The sequence below is a fragment of the Delphinus delphis genome, chromosome 17 (assembly GCF_949987515.2).
Source record: "Delphinus delphis chromosome 17, mDelDel1.2, whole genome shotgun sequence".
Taxonomy (NCBI): domain Eukaryota; kingdom Metazoa; phylum Chordata; class Mammalia; order Artiodactyla; family Delphinidae; genus Delphinus; species Delphinus delphis.
In genome coordinates, this window is record NC_082699.1 from 74,104,925 (window position 1) to 74,121,467 (window position 16,543).

The 16,543-nt window shown below is 41.8% G+C and overlaps 1 protein-coding gene across 7 annotated transcripts in view; it reads left to right on the forward strand.

Moving 5' to 3' along the window:
* The window catches only part of KHDRBS3 (KH RNA binding domain containing, signal transduction associated 3), a 179,851-nt gene that overhangs the window by 111,099 nt on the left and 52,209 nt on the right, over positions 1–16,543 (forward strand). For all 7 annotated transcript variants that reach the window (XR_009516688.1, XM_059995230.1, XM_059995231.2 and 4 more), the window contains one exon: positions 5,126–5,321. Coding sequence is in view for 6 of the 7 variants with exons in the window: in XM_059995230.1 (XP_059851213.1) it covers positions 5,126–5,321 (196 nt within the window). In the remaining variant the exon portion in view is untranslated. The remainder of the gene's footprint in view (positions 1–5,125; positions 5,322–16,543) is intronic.

Sequence of the window (16,543 nt, forward strand, 5' to 3'; positions counted from 1 at the left end):
TAGCGCATCAAGCATGGGTCCTCGGATGGATCTCTGGGAAAGCTTATTCTTACTGTGAGACCGGCTAGACCTTGACACTGGATCCGGCAGGCACCCCCTCTGTGACCAGCTGTAGGCCTTTCTCTTCCTGAGGCCCAGGCATCCCCTGTGTTTCCCAGGGCCACCCAGCTGATAATGCTGGAGCTAGCTTGAGCTAATTCCACGAAATTCATTGTTTTATCATATACTTTTGCTTCTCATAAAATATATAGACAGGGCTTCCCTGGTGGCGCAGTGGTTGAGAGTCCGCCTAGGGACACGGGTTCGTGCCCCGGTCTGGGAGGATCCCACATGCTGCGGAGCAGCTGGGCCCGTGAGCCATGGCCGCTGAGCCTGCGTGTCCGGAGCCTGTGCTCCGCAACGGGAGGGGCCACAACAGTGAGAGGCCTGCGTACCACAAAAAAATATATATATAGACAAAGGCCAGACAATGTGGTATATATACCCTTACTGTGTACCACACTGCATCACTGTTGCTACATGTATGAAACGTACGTAAATGCGCTGCTGCTGAATGGACGACATGAGCACAAACGCGAGATGCACCTTCTGTCTCCTCTCTCTCCTCACCCTTCGGTTAGCAGCCAAAAGGACAGCGTCAGGACAGAGTCCAGGTAGAAATCCACACAGTAATTACCACTTGCTGAGCGCCTGTTTCAGCTTAGGCACTGATGTGGTTGGAAACCTCACAGCCGTTCTGCAAGAGCTAGATGTTATTAACTGGACTTGTCGATGGGAAAACCAAGGCTCAGCAGCCCAGTGACGACAGGACTAGATTTGAGTTTGAGTGTGGGTGTGCTGGAACCCACATCACATGCCTTTTCATCATAGCCTAAAACCTCCTATTAATATATAAACTGAATAATTAGTTCCTAATTGACTGAACGCAAGAAGTTATTGATCATCCAAAGCACTCTTTCCATGGAAAAAACTTTTCTCAATTATTTTCACATCTGAGTTTCAAAACCAGAAACCAAGGTCACCCTGCTGAAAAATGCAAACAGAAAGAACCATTACAGTCACACCCCTTCGCTTATGAAACTTTCTACTCAGATGTGTTATGTTTCTGCTTTTCCCTTATCCCCATTCTGAGCGGTGTAGCACCCAATCCTATCAATTTGAATCAACCTTTCAAGTAAAAAATAAGTACGTTCCCATTGATTGTCGTTATAAATGTCATCTCCCAGACACTTTTCTGTTCTCATCCCATGTTATGAGCCCTGCTGTTCAGCTCTACCCTGAACTTCATTTGTAGCGTTGAGTGAGCACGAGACAGTGCAGCGGGACCTTCACGTTGGCCTGTCACTGCGTCGCGCCTTCCTCTCACCAGAGACCACTTAACGGCAGTACTAAGACCGTGCTGCTCGACACCATTCCCGTGGGATTTGAAACTCTTAAAAACGAATCTTCAAAGTGTCTTTTGTAGACAAGTATCCCGAGCTACATATATCAAATGACTTGTCTAAAATCCTGTAACGGATTCTTTAGTATGATTCCATATACCCAGTGGGCACATAACCTAACAATGTCGATGATGATAAGAAAGAATGGTGAGCTTCTTAAATATAATGTCTTTCCGTGTGGTAAAAGACATGAATTTATTGAAATGCTGAATATTTTGTGATCGATATAGTACCTTGGACGGCAGAGATGGGGTATTAGATAAAGAAGCCGGAGGCTTATTGAGTTTGAATACACACAGATTGACTGAAATATCACAGATGAGTTAGAGGTACCATAGGTAGAAACTACTCTTTTCTCTAATCACATTGAAGATTTTTCTAGATGTATAGCAGAGACAAAAAGGTGAGGAAGACTATAGCTATTACAGTGTCTATCAGTACAGCTCAGAGAGACTGAAATTTATCTAAGTTGCTGCTATTCATTGAGTAGCCAATGGGCTAAATACCGTGTATGTCCTGCCATTTTTCCTTCACCATAACACTAAGAAATGGGTTCTGTATCCCATTTCACAACTGAGGAGACTGTCTTGGAAAGGTCAGACTCTTGATTAGTTTGAATGTTAATTGGAAGGCAGAGGTAAATAAGTACAGTCAGGAAATCGATCTGAATCCAGTGTCCTTGCTCTAGACCACCAGTTTTATCGCACCGATTTTTATGACCTAGTATGAAAACACACACAAAAAAGATCTAACTTACAGTGCTCAAAAAAGGGATAACACAAGTTGCCTAAAGGTGAGAGTCATGGATTTTGACAGTTTTGAGAAGTACCAGTCAGGTTTTTGGTAAGATGTCCCTCCTTTGGGATTTGTCTAATATTTTTCTCACGATTAGCCCAGGGTTATAGGTTTGGGGAACAAAAACCACAGAGGTAAAAAATAAAATGCTATTTTTATTACATCATATCATGGGAACATACTGTTCACATGACTTACCACTATTAGCTCATTGCTTTTTGTTGCTGAATCATATTCCATTATATGAATGTACCCCAGCTTGCTTATCTGTTCACCTATTGAACAGAGGGCATCTTGGTGGTTTTAGTGACTAATTTCAGAATTTCAGATTTCAGGTATTCATTGCAGCTGTGTAGGACAGCAGTTGACTTATTAACTTCGTATTCCAAGACCTGTTTCATGTGCTTATTAGTTCTAGTTTATTGTTTGTTCGTATGGTTGCTTTGTTTTGTTTTGATCTGGTTGATTCTTTGGGAATTCTTACATGGAAATGTCACCTGCAGACAAAGTTTTGTTTCTTCCTGCACAATCTTAAAAGTTTTATTTCCTTTTCTTGTCCTATTGAATTAGGTAGGACTTCTAGTACAGTTTTAATTGGAGTGGTAAGGCTGGGCATCCTTGCCTTGTTCCCCATCTTAAGGGGAAAGCATTCAGTCTCTCACCGTTCAATATGATGTTAGTTGTAGGTTTTTGTAGATGTTCTTTTTTAACTTGAGTAAATTTACCTCCGTTCCTAGTTTGCCGAGTTTTTATCATGAATGATGTTGCATTTCATTAAACGCCTTTTCTGCTTTATGTGACCTTACGATTCTTCTTCGTAAGCCGCCTTGGCAGGCTGGTCACATGGATTTTCACTAATGCTGAAGCAGCCTTTCATACCTGGAACAAATCCCATGTGGTCGTGACGTGTTTAATACATTATTAAATTCAATTTGCTGCTGCTTTTGAAGATTTTTACGTCTTTGTTCATGGGAGATACTGATTTATGGTCCGCTTGCTTGTTTGTTTCATTGTATAATGTCTTTAATGCCTTTTGCCTCCCCTTGGACCACATGTCTCTTCCTCGGGATGTCAGAGACCACCTCGCTCAGCTCCCTGCCACCCTTCCTCGGCCTCTCTGTCTCCCAGCCCCTTGACCAGTTGTGGTTTCCACAGGTGGACTTAGAAAAAAAATCTTGGGAGGCACCTCCTGTGACAGGTCCCCATAAGGGCTCAAGACCAAGTGGAAGCCGGTCACTTCTGTCTTCCCCGGTGGCCCAGGCCAGTCTCAGCCTCTGACTAGTAATGTAGAAATAATTTTCAGGAGGCACGTCTGGTGGCCACCCTCAGAGAATGAGTTAGGAAATGTTTCCTCTGATTTGATTTTCTGGAAGAGAGTGGAAAACTGATATCATTCTTTCCTTTAATATTTGATAGAATTCGCCAGTGAAACCTCTGGGTCTGGTGCTTTCTTTTTTGGAAGATTATTAATTATTGATTAAATTTCTTTAATAAACATAGGTTTATTCAGATTATTTAATTCTCTTTGTAGGAGATTTGGTCATTTGTATATTTCAAGGAATTAGTCCAGTTCATCAGAGTTAACAAATTTGTGGGCCTAGACTTGTTCATCATCTTCCTTTTTTATCTTTTAATGTCCTTGAGGTCAGTAGTGATGACCCCTCTTTCATTTATGATATTGTTGTTTTTTTCTTGTTAAGCCTGTCTAGAGGTTTATTAATTTTATTGATCCTTTCAAAGAACGAGCTTTTGGTTTTGTTCATTTTCTCTGTTGTTTGTGGAATTGGAGCTTTCAGCTGTGTATTTGCTATCCCAATCAAACAAGAGAAGAAGAGATAACTGGTCTGTAGGCAGCCTCACTGTCTGCTTGGTTCTCCTTGTTTGGAGGACATTGTCCACAGGAGGTGGGTCAGGCTATGCCTTTATTTTCTGGCGGAGCCGAACTTCTGTCCTCATTTCTTCATGGGACTCGCACACTTCCTCAAGTTTTACCTTATGTTGGGCTCTTCTGCCTCCTGCCTTCCTCTCTGACTTGGAAGTCTCATATTTTAATTTTTTTTTTTTTTTTTTTTTGCGGTACGCAGGCCTCTCACTGTTGTGGCCTCTCCCATTGCGGAGCACAGGCTCCGGACGCACAGGCTCAGCGGCCATGGCTCACGGGCCCAGCCGCTCCGCAGTATGTGGGATCTTCCCGGACAGGGGCACGAACCCGTGTCCCCTGCATCGGCAGGCGGACTCTCAACCACTGCGCCACCAGGGAAGCCCGGAAGTCTCATATTTTATGTTAGAAATACATGAATATGTTGAATCCTACTTCAGAAAATATATGTGTTTATTTAACCTAAGAGTTATGCTTTCAGTCCCTAGGTAGTAGGTACACCCTTTGGGAAGGTTCATTTTATTCCCTCTCTCGTGGAATCTGATATGTTTTGGTCCCAGGTGTGCCAGCTCTGTGTTCTCAGACAGTCTTAAGATCTGTTTAGGCCTCCGTTTCCTTGTCCGCAGACAAGCCAGGTAAGGCCCAGGTCACAGTGTTGGAGTGAGGGTTGGCTGTGACCCCGGCAGGACGTGATGGAGGAGTGCTCAGTAGATGCAGCCTCCCCAGATGTCAGTTTCCTATCCTGTGTCCCAGACAGACCCTGTCTCCTGGGGTTTCTTTGATGTTACCATCTTTATTGTTGCTGGACGAGCTGCCTAAATGACTTAATTTCCTCCCTTTAGGTAGGTGCCTGTTTCTCATTTGCTTTTAGTTTTCACTTTGCACATGGTTTCCTTATTTCTTTTTACAGAATTACGGGACACCGATTTTTGTGAGGTATAAATGCATGCGCACAGTGGAATGCTAGAGAATACCACGAGTATTGCTAATTTGACCCTCTTGCTTGCAGGGGAAGGGGAGGAGTCGCGGCCCGGCCAGTGGGAGTCGGGGTACCGCGAGGGACGCCGACTTCCAGAGGAATCCTTTCCACCCGAGGGCCAGTGAGTCGAGGAAGAGGACTTCTCACTCCCAGAGCAAGAGGCGTCCCCCCAACTGGGTACAGACCTCCACCGCCACCCCCAACACAAGAGACCTATGGAGATTATGTAAGTGGAGGTGTTCTGATGATCTGTGACCCAGACATAGCGTCAGGTGTTGTGACCGATATCCCTCACGTTGCTTTAGCTCTTTAGCAAACGTTTATTGAGTGCTAAATAAGTACTTGGTACCACAGGCACAGAAAATGTGAAAGAAGTAACCTCTTTCGTCAAATAACTTAAACCTCAGATATGGAAGATGAGTTTGGATGGTGGCGAGGTTCAGAACCAGGGTCAAGGAGGCATGCGGGCAAGCCCACCAGGCGTGTAGCGTAGCATTCGGCCACCGTCCTCTGCAGGTTGCCTCTGAGTGATGCAGTCATTCAAAAAGCAGTTGCCTACGTACACCAAGCTGTTTTTACCCTTAAGCGTTTCCTCTTAAGCTGTGCTCCTGAATACCGATTCTTAGTGGAAATTCTTTTCAGTGAAGAAAATAAAAGTTCCCAGTTTTTTTAATTAATGGATTATCAGTTTTTCCATTTATCATTCCATAATCCTTTGATATGGTTCATAGACTTATTTAGCATAAGAGAAAGAAAATACATCCATGGAAAATGGGCGGCAGGGGGTGGGGAGGGCGGAATCTTTACCAGGAATACAGAAGCCCTGGGATTCTTACTGTAACTTTCTGGTTAACATAAATGAGGAAGAGGAGTACTGGATAGATGTTTCGTATTAGTAATTGAAAGTATTAAAGAAAGTATATGAACTGTTGTCAAAGAAGGGGGAAGCAGTGACAGGCCTAAAATGCCAGACCCAGTAGGTTTCCATGTCTCCCTTTAATGGAGGTCTCTTGCTAGGAACTCAGCACCTCTTTGCATAGTTTCTGGAACTTGCAGTAATCCCTGGGCCACAGACAACTTCTTCAGTGTCATCTGCAGCCACCGAAGGAGCTGAGTCTTCGTCCTGGTCGTACTGCACTTCTTATAATTCCCTAAATGTACTGCGTCCTCTTAGGCGTCCAGAACTTTCCTCATGTAGCAGCCTCGGCCTCGAGTCCTCCTCCCCCTCATCCGACTGTTCCTGTCTGTCCTTGCAGACTTAGGTCAGCTGTTACTAGGGCAACTCATGGGAGGCAAGAGCTGGCCTGTTGAGCATCACCGCAGTCTCCCACCTGACTGTGGCCGCTGGCGGGGCAGGGACGGAGAGCTGCACCCCTTTGCACTGGCAGAGCGCACGCTGGGAGCTCAGCGAATTATATTCTGAAAATCAGTGCCATGTGGGCAGCTTCACCATTGGGCTGTTCACTTGGGGAAGGCTGTGTCTGTGTCTCGGCTCTGTGTTCTCTACAGCTGGACGTGGTCCTGTTTACTAGTGTTCTTAGCAAGCTGGCGGTGGTGCCTCAGATTCATCCACAAAGGCTGAGTCTCCTGAGAGTAGCAGAGACTGAGGGAAAGGAAACGTTGTGAAATTCCTCTGAGGTGGCCCGGTGTCTGCTTTTTCCCACCTCGGCCTGCCTTGAGTTCTCTCAGGTTTGGGTGCTGTAGATGTGGCTGGATGGTGTCGCCGTAATCGCCAAGGCAGGGGGTGTGGGAAACCTGGATCCTAGGCCCCCCTGTGCTATGAACATGGTACGAGTCAGGCAAGGTACTTAGCTTTTTTTGGCTAAGTCCACCAATCCACCCGTCTCAGAAAGAGCTAGTGCCTTCTTTCCATACATTAATTCATCTTCCCACTCAGCAAAGATCGATCGAATTCCTACAGTGTGAGCCAGACACACACATCCTCTGTCTCAGTGTGTATACCCTGGTGAGTCTTGAATGAAATTAGATGAATACAAATGAAACTTTCTTGAAAGGTTAAAGTCGAGGGGAGCAAAAGGAAGAGAAATTCAAGGCACTTGGTTTTTCTGTGTTTAGCTCTGAGTTTTATTGATATGTGATGGCAAAGGCCTGAAAACAGTCGATTTGCAAAGTATTCTGTTGAGTTAATAACACCCCTTCCCATCCACTACCACGGCTAGTGGGATGGTGGCCGTGCAGAAGAATATGTGTCCTGTCATTAGCAGACGAGGGCTGGAGGGCTGTAAGCAGAAAGGCAGCCTGCATCGCGTGAGCCCACACTCACGCCTGGCCCTTCCCAGGCGCGCGTTGTCCCTGAGGCTGCATTTCCAGCACAGCTCGTACTCATTCTGCCACACCACAGCGTTGCCTTCAAATCACAGACGGCCACGTTGGCTGTCTTGCTTAGCATTTGCCATTCGTCTTAACTGTTTGAGATTCTAAAGATTACTTGCACTGTATGCTTAGCTTTGCAGCATGGGAAGGGGAAAGAAAACCTTTAAAAAATTATTTTGTTTATTTGCTTATTTCTAGGATTTTAGATCATGTGGGTATACTACAAAATATCCAACTTAGCCTGGGTCCTGGAACCCCCCCCCCCAAGAATGGTTACTCATTCACGTGGCAAGTGGGAAAGTTGAAGCTGGTCTTCTTAGAGTCTACTAAAATACCTATTCCATTGGACTGGAATAATCATAAATTAGACTCTAAACTCCATGGGAGTAGGGACCCCCGACCCCACCCCTGCACCCACCTTTATATTCTCAGCACCTAGTATAACGTCTAGCACACAGTCGGTCCTTAGTACATGTTTGCTGAATGGATGAATATTCTCAAGACCGAGTTTTTAAAAATTGCCGCCTGTGGAGAACCCACCCCAAATGCCTCCTGTGTGCTTTGTCGTTTTCAGTCACTTAGCGGTTTATATCTAACTTATTAGCATGTCGCTGCGTAGTGCAATCTTCACTTAGTATACGTCTGTTTCTCAGAAGATTGTAGACTTGTCAGGAAAGGCACTGTGTCTCGTAATTAGTCTCTAGCCACTAGCCTAGTTTCTGGCACATTGCAAGCACTTAGTAAATGTTTACTGGACTAGACAACCCGGCACAGGGACCAGGTAAGTTTTCCTAACGAAGGTTGCCATTGATCTTTTCTAAGTCAGTTACTGTAACCATCCCGTGGGAAGAATATGGTAGTTGGCATTTGAACAGAGATCTTCCCTTCCTTATTCTTGTGCTCAGAGGGCAGTTGCAGGTTACAAAGACGTAAGACCGATTCTGTGTAGCTCCTGAAAATAACGGAGTCGTGCGTTATAAGTCTGATCTCAGTATGAGAATGAACTTTCAAGAAGGACGTAACATTTAATGAGAAACTGCTCTCCATGAGGCACTTTCTTATATGTCATGTCATGTTGTTCCCACAGCCACTCAGAGAGGAGGTATTGTGATCCTATTGTACAGGTGAGAATTTCAGGTGTGGGAAGTTAGTGTCTTTCCTCACGTCACAAGGGTGATACAGAAGGGGCAGATGCGGGATTCACGATGCAAGGCCTGTATTCTATCTTGAACAGCCTGTGCTTGTTTGAAACCAGCGCTCTGCGAGCTGAGATGATAAGATCTCCTCACCTTTGGGGAAAGTGCAGCAGATCCTGTACCCTGCTGTCATCAGGAGTGCAGCAAAGGATGGCAGGAGATTATGTAACCACTGTGGTCCCTTGCAGTTTAATAATTCTCTGGTTAAAAGCTACCTTAAGTAGGGAAATGGAAACTGAGAACCATTAGGAAGAATGGGATGGGTTAGGATTTAAAAAATAATAATAAGCAAAGCATTATTACATTGATAGGCAAAAAAAAAAAAAAAAAAATAGCGCTTTCACTGTTTAAGAATTTCCGAGCATCCGTATCTCTAAAAAAGGCTTGTCATTCCTTTGGAACTCAAAAATATAATTTTTAATGATTTCCTTGAAATACATTTGTCGTAATAAATGTGCTGGTTCTATAGAACTTGTTGGTTATATCTAACCAATTCAGTTTACTTATTTTAACTCTGATTTAACATTTAGTATCTGAGGCCATTATTTCCAGAATAAAAGATGGAAAGAAATCATATCAGTTACTTATTTAAACAAAAAAGGGGATGAAACCTGTTCTTTCAAATCCTGCCACAACTGGTGCTTTTTTGAGAAAGTATACGTTTCAGCCCTTAAAATACTCAGTGTTCTTCAGATTATGTATACTAAAATGAAGGTATTTCAATACAGTTTTAGGCCCAAGAAAAAACTCAGTGTATGGTATATGTTAATATTATTTTTAGTAAATAGTTATAATCTGCCCATTATAAAAATGTTCCCTATTAGCCCAAGCAAGAAAGCCTGATAACTTAAAGGTATTTTCTTGTTGGAATGTTGTGCCTATTGAAATTGGACTGATTTTTCTCAAGGTGAGTTGGTGAAGATAACTTGATCATTTACAATGTCATCTGAGCCAGCTGTTCTTCATCGGAGTCACTGTCACAGAATATTCCCTGAGTATGTGTCATTGAGAAGAACATCTGTTAGCAAATCTGTTCCACTGTGAGAAACGTTAGTATCACAAAAGTACATGTAACACACAGTAGCCATGTGAATAGTATAGGCTCACCACCGCTCCATGAACACTAGGCTTCTGAGAATAACTCTAAGAATACAAGGCAATTCAACACGATCAGCTTTTTTCCAAAAAGGAAGAAAACAGATAATGGATGTGTTTTCAACCATTTGAGTACAAACTGGGACCTTCTGCTCCACTTTTAACTTAGTAAAATTGGATATAATTACAGTAACTTCACATCTCTTTTTCGAGAATAAGAAGCACCTCTTTCCCAGAATGACATTCATTCATTACTTACGTCCAAATAATTAAATAGCTGACAAATAATTAGTGTAACCCAGAATATATTCAATGAGAGCACTTTAGCAATTCAAAACGTCGTTGTAATTACACAAAAGGACATGTTTGATGCTTGCTGGCCGAGCCCAACTTACATATGAATTTCTAAAGTGAAGTCATTTTTTATAAATTGCTTTAGGCTCCACATACAAAGAAAACACACAAGCAAAGTACACTCGGCCCTCCATTATCTGCAAGTTGGGCATCTGCGGATTCAACCAACCATAAATGGAAAATATTTTTTAAAGAGTTCCATAAAGTTCCAAAATTGAAGCAAAACTTGAATTTGCCCCATGCAGGCCACTATTTACATAGTATTTACATTGTATTTACAACTATTTAAATAGTATTTACATTGTATTAGTTATTATAAATAATCTGGAGATGATTTAGAATACAAGGGAGGATGCGTAGGTTATATGCAGATATAACTACATATCCGGTTTATATAGGAACTTGAGCGTCTGTGGATTTTGGTTCCGAGGGGGTCCTGGAACCAATCGCTCGTGTATACCGAGGGACGACTGTAGCTGCGTGTTCCCCAAACACTCAGTCTGGTTGTTTTATTTTACTGTCTCTGAAAAATCTTGTCCATTGCCGTCATTTCACGTGACATTTGTGTGTTAGTGACTACTAGATCTGCCGCTCCTCCGAGCTCTCTCTAGGGCCCCTTCCTGAGTCCCTCCGTACAGGCCCGCAGCTCCGTGCAGGCTGTGGTGTGGCCTGCAGGGGCCTTGTTCCTCCCAGGGCCCTTGTTGAGGGAGCAGCATCTCCATGAACCCAGGCGCCCAGGATCTCGTTCGTTCATCGTCATTCCCTGCATTCACACGGTAAACACAGCTCACTTCTTCATGAATAACTGTTTGATCTCCAGTTAATCTACGTCACAGCTGCTTTAGGGAAGACACTTGTCCTCCTGCGTCTTAGAAAACATTCTTGCCAACCTCCCCGTGTCCAACTCCTGTGCTCTGATGATGGCCTCTCATAGTGCCTGCACTTTCCACAATTGGTAGTTACTTGTTTGTATATCGTTTTCACGTCAGACTTCTCGCTAACTTTAAGTCTTTGTTTATTCTTTTATACTACCACCTAACATATAGTAGTCCCTCAGTAAATGCTCGTTGTTTATTTCTTTTTATTAATTTTTAAATTTAATTTTATTTATTTTTTTATACAGCACGTTCTTATTAGCCATCCGTTTTATACACATCAGTGTCTACATGTCAGTCCCAATCTCCCAATTCAGCACACCACCACCACCACCACCACCCCCCACCCCCGCCGCTTTCCCCCCTTGGTGTCCATACGTTTGTTCTCTGCATCTGTGTCTCAATTTCTGCCCTGCAAACCAGATCATCTGTACCATTTTTCTAGGTTCCACATATATGTGTTAATATACGATACTTGTTTTTCTCTTTATGACTTACTTCACTCTGTATGACAGTCTCTAGATCCATCCATGTCTCTACAAATGACCCAATTTCGTTCCTTCTTATGGCTGAGTAATATTCCATTGTATATATGTACCACATCTTCTTTATCCGTTCGTCTGTCGATGGGCATTTAGGTTGCTTCCATGACCCGGCTATTGTAAATAGTGCTGCAGTGAACATTGGGGTGCATCTGTCTTTTTGAGTTATGGTTTTCTCTGGGTATATGCCCAGTAGTGGGATTGTTGGGTCATATGGTAATTCTATTTTTAGTTTTTTAAGGAACCTCCATGCTGTTCTCCATAGTGGCCATATCAATTTACATTCCCACCAACAGTGCAAGAGGGTTCCCTTTTCTCCACACCCCCTCCAGCATCTGTTGTTTGTAGATTTTCTGATGATGCCCATTCTGACTGGTGTGAGTTGATACCTCATTTTAGTTTTGATTTGCATTTCTCTAATAATTAGTGATGTTGAGCAGCTTTTCATGTTCTTCTTGGCCATCTGTATGTCTTCTTTGGAGAGATATCTGTTTAGGTCTTCTGCCCATTTTCGGATTAGGTTGTCTGCTTTTTTCATATTGAGCTGCATGAGCGGTTTATATATTTTGGAGATTAATCCTTTGTCAGTTGATTTGTTTGCAAATATTTTCTCCCATTCTGAGGGTTGTCTTTTTGTCTTGTTTATGGTTTGCTTTGCTTTGCAAAAGCTTTGAAGTTTCATTAGGTCCCATTTGTTTATTTTTGTTTTTATTTCCATTACTCTAGGAGGTGGATCAAAAAAGATCTTGCTGTGATTTAGGTCAAAGAGTGTTCTTCCTATGTTTTCCTCTAAGAGTTTTATAGTATCCGGTCTTAAATTTAGGTCTCTAATCCGTTTTGAGTTTATTTTTGTGTATGCTGTTACGGAGTGTTCTAATTTCATGCTTTTACATGTAGCTGTCCAGTTTTCCCAGCACCACTTATTGAAGAGACTGTCTTTTCTCCATTGTATATCCTTGCCTCCTTTGTCATAGATTAGTTGACCATAGGTGCGTGGGTTTATCTCTGGGCTTTCTATCTTGTTCCACTGATCTATGTTTCTGTTTTTGTGCCAGTACCATATTGTCTTGATTACTGTAGCTTTGTAGTATAGCCTGAAGTCAGGGAGTTTGATTCCTCCAGCTCCGTTTTTTTCCCCCAAGACTGCTTTGGCTATTCGGTGTCTCTTGTGTCTACATACAAATTTTAAGATTTTTTGTTCTAGTTCCGTAAAAAATGCCATTGGTAATTTGATAGAGATTGCCTTGAATCTGTAGATTGCTTTGGGTAGTATAGTCATTTTCACAATATTGATTCTTCCAGTCCAAGAACATGGTATATCTCTCCATCTACTGGTATCATCTTTAATTTCTTTCATCAGTGTCTTATAGTTTTCTGCATACAGGTCTTTTGTCTCCCTAGGTAGCTTTATTCCTAGGTATCTTATTCCTTTTGTTGCAATGGTAAATGGGAGTGTTTCCTTAATTTCCCTTTCATATTTTTCATCAGTAGTGCATAGGAATGCAAGAGATTTCTGTGCATTAATTTTGTATCCCGCAACTTTACCAGATTCATTGATTAGCTCTAGTAGGTTTCTGGTGGCATCGTTAGGATTCCCTGTGTATAGTATCACGTCATCTGCAAACAGTGACAGTTTTACTTCTTCTTTTCCAATTTGTATTCCTTTTATTTCTTTTTCTTCTCTGATTGCCGTGGCTAGGACTTCCAAAACTATGTTGAATAATAGTGGTGAGAGTGGACATCCTTGTCTTGTTCGTGATCTTAGAGGAAATGCTTTCAGTTTCTCACCCTTGAGAATGATGTTTGCTGTGGGTTTGTCATATATGGCCTTTATTATGTTGAGCTAGGTTCCCTCTGTGCCCACTTTCTGGAGAGTTTTTATTATAAATGGGTGTTGAATTTTGTCAACAGCTTTTTCTGCATCCATTGAGATGGTCCCATGGTTTTTATTCTTCAGTTTGTTAATATGGTGTATCACATTGATTGATTTGCGTATATTGAAGAATCGTTGCATCCCTGGGATAAATCCCACTTGATCATGGTGTATGATCCTTTTAATGTGTTGTTGGATTCTGTTTACTAGTATTCTGTTGAGGATTTTTGCATCTATGTTCATCAGTGATCCTGGTCTGTAACTTTCTTTTTTTGTGGTATCTTTGTCTGGTTTTGGTATCGGGGTGATGGTGGCCTCACAGAATGAGTGTAGGAGTGTTCCTTCCTCTGCAGTTTTTTGGAAGAGTTTGAGAAGGTTGGGTGTTAGCTCTTCTCTAAATGTTTGAAGAATTCACCTGTGAAGCCATATGGTCCTGGACTTTTGTTGGAAGATTTTTAATCACAGTTGCAATTTCATTACTTGTGATTGGTCTGTTCATATTTTCTATTTCTTCCTGGTTCAATCTTGGAAGGTTATACCTTTCTAAGAATCTGTCCATTTCTTCCAGGTTGTCCATTTTATTGGCATAGAGTTGCTTGTAGTAGTCTCTTAGGATGCTTTGTATTTCTGTGGTGTCCATTATAACTTCTCCTTTTTCATTTCTAATTTTATTGATTTGAGTCCTCTCCCTCTTTTTCTTCATGAGTCTGGCTAATGGTTTATCAATTTTGTTTATCTTCTCAAAGAACCAGCTTTTAGTTTTATTGATCTTTGCTATTGTTTTCTTTGTTTCTATGTCATTTATTTCGGCTCTGATCTTTATGATTTCTTTCCTTCTTCCAACTTCGGGTTTTGTTTGTTCTTCTTTCTCTGGTTCCTTTAGGTGTAAGGTTAGATTGTTTAAGACTTGTTTCTTGAGGTAGGCTTGTATAGCTATAAACTTCCCTCTTAGAACTGCTCTTGCTGCATCCCATAGGTTTTGCGTTGTCGTGTTTTCATTGTCATTTGTCTCTCGGTATTTTTTGATTTCCTCTTTGATTTCTTCAGTGACCTCTTGGTTATTTAGTAATGTATTGTTTAGCTTCCATGTGTTTGTCTTTCTTACATTTTTTTCCCTGTAATACATTTCTAGTCTCATAGCCTTGTGGTCAGAAAAGATGCTTGATATGATTTCAATTTTCTTAAATTTACTGAGGCTTGATTTGTGACCTAAGATGTGATCTATCCTGGAGAATGTTCCATGCGCACTTGAGAAGAAAGTGTAATCTGCTGTTTTTGGATGGAATGTCCTATAAATATCAATTAAATCTCTCTGGTCTATTGTGTCATTTAAAGCTTCTGTTTCCTTATTTATTTTCACTTTGGATGATCTGTCCATTGGTGTAAGTGAGGTGTTAAAGTCCCCCAGTATTACTGTGTTGCTTTCGATTTCCTCTTTTATAGCTGTTAGCAGTTGCCTTATATATTGAGGTGCTCCTGTGTTGGGTGCATGTATATTTATAATCGTTATATCTTCTTCTTGGATTGATCCCTTGATCATTATGTAGTGTCCTTCCTTATCTCTTGTAACGTTCTTTATTTTAAAGTCTATTTTATCTGATATGAGTATTGCTACTCCAGCTTTCTTTTGATTTCCATTTGCATGGAATATCTTTTTCCATCTCCTCACTTACAGTCAGTATGTGTCCCTAGGTCTGAAGTGGGTCTCTTGTAGACAGCATATATATGGGTCTTGTTTTTGTATCCATTCAGCAAGCCTGTGTCTTTTGGTTGGAGCATTTAGTCCATTCACGTTTAAGGTAATTATTAATATGTATGCTCCTATGACCATTTTCTTAATTGTTTTGGGTTTGTTTTTGTAGGTCCTTTTCTACTCTTGTGTTTCCCACTTAGAGAAGCTCCTTTAGCATTTGTTTGTTGTAGAGCTGGTTTGGTGGTGCTGAATTCTCTTAGCTTTTGCTTGTAAAGCTTTTGCTTGTAAAGCTTTTGATTTCTCCATCGAATCTGAATGAAATCCTTGCCGGGTAGAGTAGTCTTGGTTGTAGGTTCTTCCCTTTCATCACTCTAAGTATATCATGCCACTCCCTTCTGGCTTGTAGAGTTTCTGCTGAGAAATCAGCTCTTAACCTTATGGGAGTTCCCTTGTATGTTATATGTTGTTTTTCCCTTGCTGCTTTCAATAATTTTTCTTTGTCTTTAATTTTTGCCAGTTTGATTACTATGTGTCTTGGCATGTTTCTCCTTGGGTTTATTCCTGTATCGGACTCTCTGCACTTCCTGGACTTGGCTGGCCGTTTCTTTCCCATGTTAGGGAAGTTTTCTAGTATAATCTCTTCAGATATTTTCTCGGGTCCTCTCTCTCTCTTTTCTCCTTCTGGGACCCCTATAATGCGAATGTTGTTGCATTTAATGTTGTCCCAGAGGTCTCTTAGGCTGTCTTCATTTCTTTTCATTCTTTTTTCTTTATTCTGTTCCACAGCAGTGAATTCCACCATTCTGTCTTCCAGGTCACTTATCCGTTCTTCTGCCTCAGTTATTCTGCTGTTGATTCCTTCTAGTGTAGTTTTCATTTCAGTTATTGTATTGTTCATCTCTGTTTGTTTGTTCTGTAATTCTTCTAGGTCTTTGTTAAACATTTCTTGCATCTTCTCGATCTTTGCCTCCATTCTTTTTCTGAGGTCCTGGATCATCTTCGCTATCATTATTCTGAATTCTTTTTCTGGAAGGTAGCCTGTCTCCACTTCATTTGATTGTTTTTCTGGGGTTTTATCTTGTTCCTTCATCTGGTACGTAGCCCTCTGCCTTTTCATCTTGCCTGTCTTTCTGTGAATGTGGGTTTTTTTCCACAGGCTGCAGGATTGTAGTTCTTCTTGCTTCTGCTGTCTGCCCTCTAACGCTGGTTGTTTAGATGGATGGACAGACACACAGACAGATGATTGCCTTAGCCTCCCTAGTCCCACCTTTACTTGTTGTCCTGCCCTAACCCTGGGTCCTTCCCTTAAATGATGTATTACTCATATTACTTCTGGTATACTTTCTGGTATCTAAAGTCTGATGATGCTACTGCCCCGCCAGCCCCAGAACGTAAGAGCTAGTTGAGAAGTTTAGGAGGATAAAGCCGAGATTCTGCTGAGTGATGTCTGAAGGGTTTCTTGACTGCCCTCTTCAGCCTCTTAACC